Consider the following 14991-nt stretch of genomic DNA (forward strand, 5'->3'; position numbering starts at 1 on the left):
TAAAAATACGAATTTCAAAACACATCTGAATTTCACAAATGTTCAGATGGAAGAATTGTTGGGACGCAGGAACTGTGGCTGGGTTGGAGCATCTGTCCTCCCCAGGAAGCCAGCTGAAAAATAACAGGGGTCAACGAAGCACAGTGGGAAGGCAAAGTATTATGACGCAAACAGTCACCATCTTGGATGGAATGGGAAGTTATCTTCTTTACACATTTTTGTATTTTCCAAATATTCTCCAAAGGGCATACTTAACTTTCAAATCAGAATAAAAATATCTTGTTTAATTAAACAAAAATGTGTTGCTTCCCAAGAAGGAACAATAGCTTTGACGTCGAATCATTAGCTGGAAGAAGTCCCAGCGTGCCTGTCCCCCTCCCTCTCACGTAATAAAGCTGGAAGGTAAGAAACAGCTTGTGAAGCATTTCACAAATGCCATCTACATGGTCTGGGTAAGAATCCAATTTTTAGAGATGCTAAATTCTTCAGTTCCAAAAGCAGAGAAACCCTTACTGGTAGGTTTCGACAACTGAAAGAGGAACTTAAAACTGTAAGCAAGCTAGAGAGGACGTTACCTTGTGCTGCTCTGGGACAGGCGTGGTGCACTTATGAGAGTAATCCAAACCCATTTCCCCAAATGCCACAGCTTTGGGGTGCCTTAAGGCTTGCAGAAGATTTCTTTCTTGACTCTCATTGTAGTAACGTGCAAAATGGGGGTGACAGCCAAAGGCCCCCCACACCAGATCCTCTTTCAACAGGTCCTCCCACAGGCAATCTGTCAGTGTCCGAGGATCACAGAAGTCAGAGATGCAGCCCTGAAACTCCTTAGGGAAGGAGCTGCTGTAAATTTTCCTGAACTTTGTGAAGGTCCCTTTGAAAGACAGCTTGGAATAGAGCATGTCCAAGTGACAGTGGGTGTCGATGAAACCCTCTAGCCTGGGCTCCCTACGGCTCCTGGGCAGGGAGCTGGATGCGTGTCCTCCACACGGACGTGGTGGTGCATCCTCCCGGAATGTTCTTTTCTCCTTCACCTCTTCTTCTTCTGAACTTCTGGAGAAACGGGATGAACGAGAATCCCAGGATCTGCCTTCCTTGGCGGCCTCCGGGCCTCTGCAGGTGTTCTGGGAGCTCACTGTCGAGCTGGGGGAAGAGCCCCGGCCTCCCTTCCCCGCCTGGGCCGTGTCTCCGCTGCCACTGCCCACGGAGGGGTAGCTGGAGGTCTGTGGGCTGCTGGTCCAGCAGCTGGTGTAGTCACACCAGGGGCTACTGTACAAGTGGGCAGGGTACATGACGTAGTCGGTGGGGAAGGCAGAAGGCGCTGGAGCTGCTGACAGTTTCGGGGAGACGGGCTCCTCCTGAGAGAACCTGACTGTGGAAATCTCATCCACGTCAGACCAGTCGCTTCCCGAAGAGCTGCGCTCCATCACCACCTCCCTTTCTTTAGGCTGCAGGAAAGGAAAGCAACGAAAGGTTAGCCTTCTTCCTGAGGGAAGACAGCCTCCCAAACTGCAGAACAGAAGCCCTGGCTGTTTTTCTGGCCACGGTGATGGCTTTGCCTTGGCTCCTTAGCTCACTTTGTCACCTGGTTTCCTTATTATTTCCAGAGAGCAAGCCAGGTTCCAGCTAGGAACCGTCACGTCAGCTTCAGAGAATAAACTGGTGACCGTGGTCTCAACTTGCCACCCCCAGAAGGGATGCTATGCCTGCATTCGCTTTCTGAACGCTCCCCCTTGGGAAAAATTCTCTAGAACTCACTGGGTGTCAGGGTTTTAGAGAAAAGCACTGCCCAACATCCCATCTGCAACATGTCTCTACACATTCAAAATGCAAACCCACACAGCTGCAGAGGTTTTAAGATGTGCCTGCAAATTCTTGACATTTCTCTCCATTGAAAGGTGGGGTTTGTGACCCCCTCCCCTTGAACCTGGGCAACTGGTACGGTAACTGTACAACAGGATTACAGACAAGACGCCATGCTGCTGCCAGGGCTAGGTCAGGATGGCCTTGCCGTCTCCCCGGTTCTCTCTGCTTACTCCTCTGTGGGAGGCCGACCGTCAGGGCACCCTTGACCAAGCTAGAGAGGTCACAGGCAGATGCCATCATCAACTGCCCGACGTGTTCACACGCGGGTGCACATCTTGGTGGACCAGCCGTGCTGGGCTCTCAGAATGCAGCCCCACCAATACCTAAATGGAGCCACATGACAGAACCCCTCCAACACTCACCCGCTACCAACAAAGACCTGCCCAGTCTAGATCTTTCTCAATTCCTGACTCACAAAATTGAGAGCAAAATAAATCAGTTATTTTATGCCACTAGGGAGCAATAGTAACTAAACAACAATACGTTGCATTAAATCAATTTAGCCCTGCTAGAACATAAGTTACAAAGTCAGGAACTTTTACTTTCTCCATTGGTATCTCCTGAACATCCCGAACAGTGTCTGGCATACAGTAAGTGCTCATACTGTATTTGAATTAATTTGTAGACTAAATCGTGCAATGATTTCTGAACTTAGCTTCACATCAGAACCACTAGGCGGGTTTTTTAAAAACAAAGCTTTTTAAAGGCCCACCCTAACCTGACACTGATAGGTCCAGAATGGCGCCTAAGAATCTGTACTTAATTCTCATGTCATTTTGATATAGATCAGGTTTGAGAAATACAGTAAACGGACTTCAACTCATGCAAAAACAATTGGACTTAAGTGCCCTTGTTTCCTCTCGTTCATGAAGCCACCTGTATCCACCAGCACCAGAGGACCTGAGCAAGGGGCCTTACAAAGCTCCTTCAATAATTTTATAAACACAGTTCATCTGATAGAACAAATAATTCACTAAGAGCGAGCACTGATTACCTCCTTAAAATGGAACAAAAGATTTGCTTCTACTGTCTAGACTAATTTTCCACACCTTTATTTACAAGTCTAAAAGGAAACAAACTGGTACAAAAATTGTAATGAATTATAAATTTCCCATTTGACACATTCCTGCTTTAGATTTCTTCCTGCTATTCCCTTCTTGAATAACAGAAGTATTCAAGCAGTAATATTTTCTAAAGGTAAGATATTTTAAATTGCAGCACATTTAAATTTTAATGGGGGGGGTACAGATCAAGTGGTAGAGGGCACGCTTAGCATACACAAGGTCCTGAGTTCAATCCCCAGAACCCTCCCCAGAAATAAACCTAATTACCTCCCCCCAAAAAATTAAAATTAAAACTAAAAATAAAAAACAAAAAAATTTTAATCTAAACTTCTGAAGCTGAGTGATGGGAACTTGAGGGATTCACTACACTAGTCTGTTTACTTTGAGTATGTTTAAAATTCCCTGTAAGTTTTTTAGAAGGTAATTTCTAAGGGAGAACAATCTTTCACACTATCTTGCTTATGGAAATTTCCACCAACCTGGACAATAAGACACTGCAGTCTTGCCTGAGCTTGACAAGTTTTTTCTCCGCTGAATTTTCAGTGAGATATACTGGGGTCATTACTCTCCTTCTGTGTATGTGCGCCTGAAAGTTAAAATGTCTTTCACACACACTAACACATAATTAACATCTTTGCAATTCAGCTCTTCAAAATATATTTTGCCATTTTTCAGTAACAAAAGTTAACCTGACTAAAATCACCCAAAAAAAACTGCCCAAATAGAAGGTAAGATTTTTCTCCCCAAAATGTTGGCTCCTTTTCTGAGGGGTCATTTTATATTCAAATCCTTACAAAGTCTCTTGTATTACAAGATGTACTTTTTTTATCTGAAGATGACAAATGATCACAAATAAATCTCAGTCAAGCTAATTTGAGCTGCTTATAGAGGTTCCCTAACCTCAGTATTTTAAAAAAGGAGGTGAGGGGAAGCAAGGAAATCTGAGAGACTTAATCATTATTCCTGGAGGTATGACCTCAAAGTTCTGTGTTCGATGTCATTTTTAAAACTTTTAAAGATCGCTTTTAGTTTTTTTTAAACATTACTTTTAAAAAGCAAAATCTAAGTGGTTATACATTAAGTTTCACTGGAAAAATTGAGAAACTTACAAAGTGGTATCCAAGTGCAAGAGTAAGGCAACACAGGACCAGGCTGGAAAGCTATGTTTTACTAAATAATTTTTATGTTTTTTTTAAACCATGGAAATATATTTCCTAAAAAAAATCTAGAGATGGTTACACTGTGGCAATCCCAAAAAAACACCTCCAAAAGATGAATGCAAACTCCCTGAATGCAATGGGAACAGCTATCTGCAATTTGGGAGAAAATGTCTAGGGACAGAACAAGACAGATTCAAAACGTGCTCCATCCACCAGTGAGATCTCAGCTGCAGGAAATACTACACATCAAATGACTTTTTTTTTTTTCTTTTACAACAAATAAATGACAACACAGAGTGGGAGAGGGGAGGGGGAAACTACAGAGACTAAGAGACAACACACGTAGAAATTGAGACATTGCTCTTTCTCGGATCCTGTTTCAAACAAACCAAAAACAATCACAAAACAGGAAAATCTAATCAGACTGGATGGCTGATGCTATCAAGCCGTGTGTGTGTGTGTGTGTGTGTGTGTGTGTGTGTGTGCGTGCGTGCGTGCGTGCGTGCGCGCCTGTGTGTGCGCGGCAGAGGGAGAGAGAATATAGTACTTACGTTTGTTTTTTTCCCTAATTTTAGAGATACACACTGAAATATTTATGGATGAAATGATAATGGCAGCTGGGATTTGCTTTGCAATAATTCATGGAGAGAAAAGGGATACAAAGATAAAACAAGGCAAGACTGGCCGTGAGTTAATAATTGTTGAAGACAAGTGATAAGTATGTTGGTAATTTTCATACTTTAAATATTCCATAAGAAACAGTTTACATAAAAATAATAAAGCTAAAATAAAATTCCAACTCAGATAGAGGGGTAGAGATGTCCACTGGGTGCTTCACAAACTTCTCCATCATTCGGGTTATTTGTTAAAACAAATTACCAATTCCCAGGTCCCATCTCAGATTCTGAGTCAGATTTGCTCATTCTTATCATCAGAGAAGTTCAGGAAATCACATTACATGACTCCAAAAGTAACTCCAGTGACAACAAAGACCACGTCAGAGACATGTGAAAAGGTTTAATAAAATTATTTAATGAAATGTGAGAGTGGGAAAAAAAAAATGGCAGAGTGAGGAAAACAGTGACTCAAAAAATGCACTTGTACCTAGAAATATGACAAACAGACTTACAATAATATCATCTAAGTTCTTGCAATGAAAGCCAGGAAAAAGTCACATTAGCCAGGAAAAAATTTTTGGATTTCCTTTTTGGGAAAATGGGAGATTACCTATATTCAAGACTTCCTTAGGTTCAAGCCCGTATGGTAAAATTTAAAGCTATCTTTACTGAGAGCCTACTATACACTAGGCACTGAGCAAAGTATTTTCATGTTTAATTCAGAGGTCAGCAAACTGTGGCCCAAAAGCCAAATCTAACGCACTGCCTGCTGGTGTAAATAAAGCTTTTCTGGATCACAGGCCCATTCACTTAAATACCACCTAAAGCTGATTTCACGCTATTACAGCAGAGGCCATATTAAGCCCCCAAAGCCTAAAATATTTACTATCTGACCCTTTACAGAAAAAGTCTGCTGATCCCTGTGTTACTCTGTGGTAACATTTAAAGAACTGTGTCTTTTTATACAGAGGAAGAAACTAGGCTCAGAGAGGTTATGTGACTTTCTCATGACTGCAGTTCAAGTGGCAGAGCCAGGATCTGAGCCCAAACTGTCCGACTCATACACCCATGTGCTTCCCTAACACCTTACAGTGCCTCCAAATACACACCCAACAGTGTCCAGTCTGACAAACAGGAGTCTGGGTATCTAAGTTTGGAAAGTTTATCCATACAGTGGAATTCTAAGCAGCCAAAGAACGATCTATGTTAGACAGGAAACACAGACGTTCTATATCTGGTGGGAAAAGATGGTTACAAAATTTACTGTTCTTGGGATTTCCAACTAAACACAGTATATGTGGGTTTTGTCCTTCCTGCTATAAAAACTCTGAAAACTACAGGCAATGGACTTGAAAAGGCATAAACATTCACAGAGAAAGCATACAGACTAAATAGCAAAGCAAATTTAAAAATCAGATGCTAGAAAGCAAATAGATGGATGGTCAGTTACTGGATAAGCAGATCACAGATGGCCACAACCTAGGCCTGTGGTGAGAAAAACCCAGAAACATGCTGAATCACAATATAGGACCCCAGACAGACTCAGGAATTGGAGGTACCAGACCTCTCAAAACAAAGGTGAAGTTGGAGATGAAAATAGGAGAATCAGTGAAGTTAGAGCCCCAGATCCCTGCTCCCATCCTGTACAGGTGGCTCTGCTCCTTCCCCACCGAGAAAAAGACTAAGGTTCACACCTGGAAAAGTTAAACCAAGGAGCCTATGGAATAATCGTGGACAACGGACACATGTCTGCAGGTGAGGGACCATCACATAAGGCACGTCCCTCAACCTGACTCCTACAACACGAGCTGCCAGGTGTGCTCCTGGGCAGAGGACCGGAGGATTTCTCCCCATAGTCACCAAGCAGCCTGAGGACAGAGCTATAGATCCAACCGAGAGCCCACGAGGTTATCACACTATGCTGAAGTCAGTAGTTCACAAGCCCATCCATGCACTCAGGACTTCCAATTGGCTTTTTAATGCTTTATCCTTAAAATATGAACAGAGAGCCAAAACTTCTGAGGAAAGCCCTACCACAAAAGACAGAAACCAAAAAAATTTTTTTAAATCAGAAGGAAACTCAGAAAAAGCAGTATAGAAAACATCTTCAAAACAAACTAATCAATATTCTCAGAGAAACAAGAGAAGGTACCGTAACCTCAAAACAAGAACAGGATGTTCCAAGAAAGGAATACTCAAAACACTAAGCCAGTGTTCTTAGATATCAAGTATGTCGAAAATTCTTAAAGTATGAATTATATACATTCACCTTAATTATTCATAAAGAAAGCAGAGATGAAAAGAGATAGGAGAAAAAAGAATCTTAAGGAAACAATTAAAGGGAGTACACTTTAAAAAGGGGGGCACAGGGACATTACTTATTTTGACAACATTGAGAAGGACTTTATGGAACTAGCAGTTTGGGGATGAAGCAGTCATAGGTACAGAGAAAAGTAAAGGGAAAAACAAGGTGATGAACTTGAAAGAAAAACTTCTAAGAAAGGAAACGTAATCAGAGTATACATAACTCAGCCAGGAATGTGGTGATAATAAATTAATAGATTTAGCTAAAAATTGTATTATGACCCAGGGAACTGCAGGAAGGGAGAGAGAATCCATTTCTGAGCCTGGATGCTGTCAAAGTGTAGAGAACTAAATTCTCATCTTTCTGAGTAAGAACTCAAGATACCTCAATTTTTAAAAAATAAACAATGCAAAATTACTTAGAAATACAGAGATAAGTACTGGAGCAAAGAGCTCTTTAAAAGAGATGAAACGAGCTACCTCTGAGGAGCAGCAGTGAAGGACGGGCAGGGATGGGCAGGACAAAGGAATGCTTTTTCTTCTAAATCATAAGCAGTGTTTTTTAAAAATGTTAGTTTCCCTCCAGTATCATTCAGTATCACTCTCTTTTTATAGAAATAGAAGTGTATCTGGGTGGAAGTCTTCCCAGATGGAAGTTAATTTTCCAGACTTTCTTGCAGGTGTTGACCAGGTTTCTTGATTCTTGTAACATATAAGCAGAAACCAAGTGGACAACTTCTGGGCCAAGCTTTTAAAGGGAGGGTATAGCACACGGAACTATGTTCAATATCTTGAATAAACTTTAATGAAGAAGAATATGAAAATGAATATATGTATGTATATGTATGACTGGACATTATGCTGACATACTATAACCGACTATACTTCAACTTAAAAAAAGGGAGGTAGGAAAAAAATTAAAAATAAATTAATTAATAAGTTAATTAATTTTAAAAAGGGAGGCGGGGAGGGAATGTCCCTTGCTCCTCTCTCCTTCCTCCTAGCTGGAACGTCAACGTGACGTGCTGAGTCCTGTCCCAGGAGCTGTCTCACACAAGATGGAAACTGGGTTGAGGGGCAGCAGAGAGTCAAGACAGAGGCACCTGGGCCCCTGAAACTGTGGAGCCATACTCCTTAAGGAAAACATCTGTTTTCTTTAAGTTAGTTATTTTGATCTTTGTTACACAGGCAAACCTGTATCTTAACAAACATATAAATCCTAAAAAAAGATAGCACTGAACTGGTGTTTCCAAGTAAGTCCGAAAGGTACATTAGAAGAGAACCACCAATTTGTCTCCTGGAGCCCCGGGTAAGTCAAGTACTGTGCTGAGTGAATAAAAGACCAAATGCATTTAACAGAACTAGAAACTCCATGCTTGGCCCGCGTGGCCTCAGCTGGACTCACCTTTGGGCTGTTCAAATGCGAGTGAAAGTCATCCAAAACCTCCAGGGCTGGAGATCGCTGCTCAGTGACCATCCTTCGGTCGCCAAGGGGCTCCTCGCCAGGCTTCCCCGGAGGGTCTATCACCACTCTCCTGTCGCGGAGGCCGCTCTTCTCGCGCACAGCCTTCTCCTCCTCTGCTCTGACCTCTGGGGTGGGCTCCTTCTCTTCCTGCGGAGCAGACACACTGACACTCCTGGCTGGTCCCTCTCGGCGGCCAGGACGCTCTGCTGTGCTGGGTTTTGCCCGAGTGGCAGCCTCTCCCTTCCTTTTTGGCATCGACTTTCCCAGGATGCCCTGGATGGCCTTCAGGTAGATCATTGTAGAGCCCTGGTCTCCAAGTCGGTCCCGCTTCCTTCTCTGGACCTTGTTTGGCTCCTCTATGGTATCATTTTGACCCTCAGCTTCAGCTGCAAATTCAGAGTCCATGGAGTTACGAGAACTATCTTTGGAATCAACCTGGGAAAAAAAAAATCAGAGCTTAGGAAAGGGTGATTTCATAGATCAAGCACTTAGCAATGAGACATCCGTGGAGAAGTCATCCCAGTCCTCAGCACCGTTAGCCTGAACAATTTCAGCGGCTCCCAGCCTGCTCCCTCCCATCCTTTCTCTACAGTGTGCCAACAGGAGTTCTAAAACCTGGCAACGTCACACCTCTGCTTATAACCCTTAAACGGCTCTGCATCTGCCTGAGCATGACCCCGGAAGCCCTCCCAGGGTGGCTTAACCTAACCCAGCCTTCCTTCCAGCATCATCTCCTGCCTTTCTCCACACACGCAGGCATCCCGGGAATGAGAAAAATGATGGTGAAGGTGGAAAGGAGGGCCCTCAGGAGCAAGCAGTGTCCCAAGCATCAGACCAGCATTTCCTGACCCTTTCTGGATACACTTTGTTCCTGTTGCCTGAAATGTCCTTTCCTACTCCTTGTCCATTAGGAGAATTCAAAAGACACCTCTTCCATGCGGACTTTCCCAATGGTTAGTCACTTATTCCTCTGGCCCCCACTACTTCCAATATCCTGTTACAACACTTCCTGAACAGCACTGGGATGAATGATTTTCTAGTCTTCCAACCACTTCCTTCTCTGCACCTCCAGTCCCGGCACAGACTTCCACCCAAGACTGGACACCTGAGTGAAGGTTCAGGACTTGGGACCACACGTGAAAGCTGTGTCTCTCGAGAGCTAAGATGCATAATGGTTTCTCAAGTCTGGGCCACGTGACCTTGCAGAGAGCTCCTCGAGGGAACAAGGGTCTTGCCCTCTTCATCTCCCCACTACTCACATCAACACTGGGCCAGGACTGAGCAGGGCACACAGAGGGCAGCAGTGGAAAGAACACTGGCTTTGAAGTCAGACTGATCTGGGATCATATCACAGCTCTGCTGCAAACAAGCTGTGTGGCCTTGCTCAAGTCATTTACCCTTTCTGAGTCTCACTTTCCCAGTGCCCACACATAGCACATGCTCAAATGTGTGTTAACTGATGTCTAAGTACCTGTCAACTGATATGTAAAGGTAACACGGCCTGCTTCACCAGAAGGAGAATTATGTGAGAGTCGACAGCTCAAACACTGAGACTCATACTTGATAAGGCTTAGCACATCCTAAAAGCTCGAATTTTCCCTTCTGCTCCTTTCCTAAATTGAATTAGAAATTTAGATACATCATATTAAAGACTAAATATGAGGTAGGTGAAGGTCTCATAACAGACACATTTAACACTTCTCTGAGGAAGATCATCAGCTGTCGTTAGAACCTGAGGAAAACCTCGCGAACAATTGTCCTGGGGGTAATAAGGCACAAACAATGAGAGGCTGGCTGGCAGGACTCTCTGGTGATTCCAGAACACCCAGTCTAGCTATGGTCTGAATGTGTTCCCCACAGAGCTCGTATGTTGAAGTCTGACCCCAAGGTGACACTATTAGGTGGGTCCCTCTGGGAAGTGATTAGGTCATGAAAATGGATCCCTTATTGATGGGACTAGTGCCCTAGGGAAGAGACCAAGAGAGTTTCCTTGCCCCCTTCTGCCATGTGAGGACACAAAAGTAGTCTGCAACCCAGCAGAGGGCCCTCATCTGACTGAGGTGGCACCCTGATCTCAGACTTCCAGCCTCTAGAAATAAATTTCTGTTGTTGATAAGCAACCCAGTCTGTGGCATTTTGTTACAGCTGCCAGAATGAACCAAAACATCTTGCCCTCTGAATATTCCATAACCTGGCACAGAGGCCTCGGTGCTCAGGTGAAGGTCGGGAGCACACAAAGCTAAGTGTGTACCCCTCAAAGTTTACAGAGCAAATGCAGAAGAGCAGGTGGATGGGTGGGCGGAAGGTAGGTGAGTGGTGAGGTGACCTTGGAAGGAGCTGGGGGACAACAGGACGTTTCTGTGTGTGCCCCTCAGCAGTGCCCACTGCAGAACTTTGGACTTAACTAGACAAACAAGTTTACAAGTGGCAGCAGAAAAGAGGGGAAGAGGTGCAGATACAGGGGAAGGTAAGAGGCATTCTGCAACTCATCAAGATGAGTGAAGTACTGTACCTTGTTTTCAAACTAACACTCTCTAGGGAGACCCCTTAGCAGTGCTAGAGAAGGACAGCTGGGACTGATCATATCAATATCCTCATATTCCACCCTCACTCAACATGAGTGGTCTTCCAAAACTGCAAAAATCTGCCTGCCCTCTCTAGAGAACCCTGTATAAACTCCCTAATGGCTTAGAATGAAATCCAAATTCCCTTGGCTCAAAACATCCTACTGCAATCTGCCCCCTAACTAGCTGTCCAGCCTCCTTTCTGGGCTCTTTGCTTCACTGAACCACATTGTGAGGCAGTCTTGTGGCTTCTTCAGTCCTCTTGCCAGACTGTGTGCTCCTTAGAAGCCATCCCATGGCTCCACCATCCAAAAGAGTGCTTGGCACACAACCCTCAAGTGCTTACCACTGGGAGCAAGGCACAGGCAGAGCCCCAAGACTTGCAGGACCAGATTACTCATCACTCCACCGCTAACCATTAAATTGATTTTGACAAAGCAAGGCCCTTCAGGCCTAAATGAGAGTAAGATGGGTCTGTGATTGGATTAGGAACAGAGGCCACGCCCTCAACTCTCAAGTTCCTGCTCTACAGGACAGCCGGGGGCAGGAATGCAGCGCACCTGAAGACTAATCAAGGTTCATTTCCCATGCCTGCTCTCCTGCTCTCCATAGTGAAGTTACATTTAACCAACTGATTATTTTCCGATGGACCCAAATTCACTGAAACTGCATCCAGGCAGACTGATGACAAGATTAGATTAGCCTCAGATTTACCTGATTGACATTTGAGTCATATTCTGTATTCCTATGTCAAAGACAAAGCTTTTCAACTCATCATTAAATTAAAAAAAAAATCCACGTGCCCAAACAAGAGTTCTGTGTCCCCACTGAAAACACCTGGAGCACTTTACCTAAGCACAACAGCCTTCAAGTGAGGATACACAGCTTCACACAGCCTCACTTCTCAGTTCCACATAAGAAATCACTGAGCAAAGGCTTAAGGACAAACCATTTTCCTTAAGGTCGGTTTTTATTGCTTTTGGAAAGTAACTTTACCTAGGGGCAGCCCATGTCACCAAAGACTTTTCCCCCACATACAGAACTCTTCACCTCTGAGGGCCCAGACCTCCAAAACCTAGAAAGCAAAGTCTGGAGAATACCAGGCTACTAGAACATTGCCCGCCGAGCACAAAGTAGGCCCTCAATAAATATTTATTCAAAACCTGGGGGGAGGATATAGCTCAGTGGTAGAGTGCCTGCTTAGCAAACTCGAGGTCCTGGGTTCAATAAACAAACAAATATCTGTTCAAAACCTGACTGAATTGGTGGGTGACGCTCACACAGCAACATAAACTAGGGCTCCTCTCCTGTCCCTAACCAGGAAAGAGCAAGAGACCTGAACATTTCCAAACTCGCGTTCAAATTTCTCGCGCGCGCACACACACACGCTGAGAAAATTTAATCCTTAAAAAAAGAAAAGACAAAATGAGTGAAAGAAATGCACTTTCTCGGTGAAGACCTCCTCAGTCTGCTCCCAAGTATTATGAAACACTCCTGTGTGTTCCCACTGGGAAATTAAAAAGTTTAAACTCCAAGACAAACCCTACCCCACCATGCGAAACACCAACGTGCTGGAAACCGTAACTCCGATGAAAAGCCACACAGAGAACCAAATGCTTACTCTTGGCTCTGTGGTTCAAAGAACAGGCCACAATCCCTTAAATTTACAATCAAAATACATACACCTGTGTCCGTGCAGCACGCCATCCAGCCTGCTCTGCAAAGAGCGAGCCTCCTTCCTGATTGCGGGTTACAAGCACCTGACGATTATTTAAACCCCTGGAAGCTCCGCCCACACCCCCAGGATAATTAGCTCAGGGCGGCAGGAAGGCGCAAGAATTTTAAAGTAGTTCCAAGTGGTGCCAAGTTTGAAAACTACCTCTCCACGGAACTTCTAGGCCATCCCCTGGCGTCGTCTGGTTTGCGCGTAGACTTCTAGGAAGACCCCACGGATCTTAAGAGACATAGTCTTTTTCTTTTTAGTATCCTTCCACCAAAATTCCCACCCAAACATCTCAGGCCAAGCGGAAGGGGCTTCACTGTTTGCAAGGCGTTGGAGCCACTCACCTTAAGGCTGCAGGCTTCCTCCTCTAGAGAAGCCATTTCTTCTAGAGAGGGTTTGCCAGGGTGCAGAGGGGATCCCCCTGACGAAAGGAAGCCCCGTGAGCTCCGAATTAGGCCTCTTTTGGAGGCGGCCCCACCCACACCTGGGCCAGAGGAATGGGAGGAGGAGGAGGAGGAACTTCTGCGGCGGGATGAGCCCCAGGACAACCTCGGCGTGCAGGCCACATCGTCCTCCTTCTGGGCTTTCATGCGCTTGGGGCTGCTGGCCCCTCCCGAACGCGATGCAGAGCTATGAGCTGGCCGGCTGGAGGGGGCCACATCACTGGACTCCCGGGGGCAGGTGCGCTTGCGGGAACTCCGCTCCGAAGTGCTGTTCCAGTGGTACTTGACCTTGCGCCGCTCCGACGCCATGGGCACCTGCAAGGTAGAGAGGGGGGCCTGGAGTCCACTACCACCCCTGCTAGCTGCCCCTCCTCAGACTCTCGCTATCCCGGGACCTCCTGGGGGAGGGCAAGCCAGTAGGTCAGAGCCAGGGGCTGCCATCACTGACCTTTTCCCCTTCTTTCCACTGCCCATCACAGTTCTCAAGGTTCCAGAGATGCCAAAGCGCTTCGAGTGTTGGCGATTCCAAAGCGCTTCGGAGAAGTCCAGAAGATCGCAGGATTTACCAAAGGCTTCGTTCGATTCGGTTTCCAAGCCCACAACGTGCTTCCGCGATCACCAAGCGCTTCAGTTTGCACAGCGCTACTTCGGAGATGTCAAAGCGCTTCCGGGACTACAACGCGCTCGGAGTTTGCAGTACAAAGCCCAGAGATGTCAGAGCGCTTCCAAGGGCTACAGGGCGCTGTTAGGTCCACACCTGGAGGCCAGACCCGCAGCCCGTGGGCGGGCGCGCGGCCCGAAGGCCTGGAAAGCCGAGCGCGGGCCGCAGAGCAGGGCCGGACCCAGCGCGCTGCCCGCCCTGCCCCCGCGGCCCCGCCGACTAGCCCCGGGCCGGAAGGGGGCGAGCCACCCCTCCTGAGGAGCAGGCGGCGTCCCGGTCCTCCTCCTCAGGATACCCCAGGGCCCGCCCGCCACGCCTTCCGTCTCCGCTGCCGCGGGCCAGACGTCGGCCCCGCAGCCCGCGCGGCCCTGACGCCCTGCCCTGGCCACCCGCTCGCCGCCCGCCCCAGCCTGGCGGAGCCGGCCCTACCACCTCCCGAACTCGCACCACACTGGCCCCCGCTGTGCCCGCCTCCCGGAACGAGCCCTGCGGCCTGCAGCCCGGCGTGCGGCAGAGGCGGGTCCTGCGCCGAACGGAGGGCGCCCATTGCTCAAATCGGAGAGGGGCGGGACTTCGAGCAAGACTGAGCTCGCCTGTTGGTCAGAAGGCTTGGAGGCGTGAGCCTGCGCCTTACAAAGCTCGTCCATTGGTCGGAAGCTAGTCCGGGCGGAGCCACTCACGTGGGCTCGAAGAGCGCGAAGCGGGGGCAGGGCAGTTCCTCAGGTCAGCCCAGGGTGGGGTTTGCAGGCGCCGATGGACCCGGGTTCCCGAGGGCAGCTCCTTGCCGCTCAGCGCTGTCCCCCTTAGCCGGACGCCTTCAGATCCGAATGCACTCATCGAACCTGTACCAGTATCATCACTCTATTAACAGAGCAGGAAACTGTGGCTCAGAGACCCAATTGACAAGCCCAGAAAGTGTCAGAATTGGAACTAGAAGTTAGAAGCCACGGTAGTGGGGAGAGGGGGTGAAGACTACACAAAAATGTAAAATATCTTCCCGGTAAAAGAAATACCACATTTGAAAGACAAGGTGCAAACTTGGAAAAATATTTGCAACACATGACAAAGGGCTGATGTCCTCATTATATAAAACTCTGGCAATAAGATAATTCAGGGGGCAAAGGAAA

The 14991-nt window shown here is 46.5% G+C and overlaps 1 protein-coding gene across 3 annotated transcripts in view; it reads right to left on the minus strand.

The window, feature by feature from the left end:
• Positions 1–14377, minus strand: part of TATDN2 (TatD DNase domain containing 2) — a 45464-nt gene extending 31087 nt beyond the window's left edge. Inside the window, exons 1-4 of one of the 3 annotated variants that reach the window (XR_006724274.2) lie at positions 13652–14377; positions 13105–13518; positions 8414–8908; positions 576–1445 (exon numbers count right to left, since the gene is read on the minus strand). Coding sequence is in view for 2 of the 3 variants with exons in the window: in XM_045515319.2 (XP_045371275.2) it covers positions 576–1445; positions 8414–8908; positions 13105–13512 (1773 nt within the window). In the remaining variant the exon portion in view is untranslated. The remainder of the gene's footprint in view (positions 1–575; positions 1446–8413; positions 8909–13104; positions 13519–13651) is intronic. The other 2 variants (XM_045515319.2, XM_010953039.3) reach the window with 2 other exon arrangements.
• Between the last annotated feature and the right edge of the window lie 614 nt (positions 14378–14991).

The sequence above is a fragment of the Camelus bactrianus genome, chromosome 17 (assembly GCF_048773025.1).
Source record: "Camelus bactrianus isolate YW-2024 breed Bactrian camel chromosome 17, ASM4877302v1, whole genome shotgun sequence".
NCBI lineage: Eukaryota > Metazoa > Chordata > Mammalia > Artiodactyla > Camelidae > Camelus > Camelus bactrianus.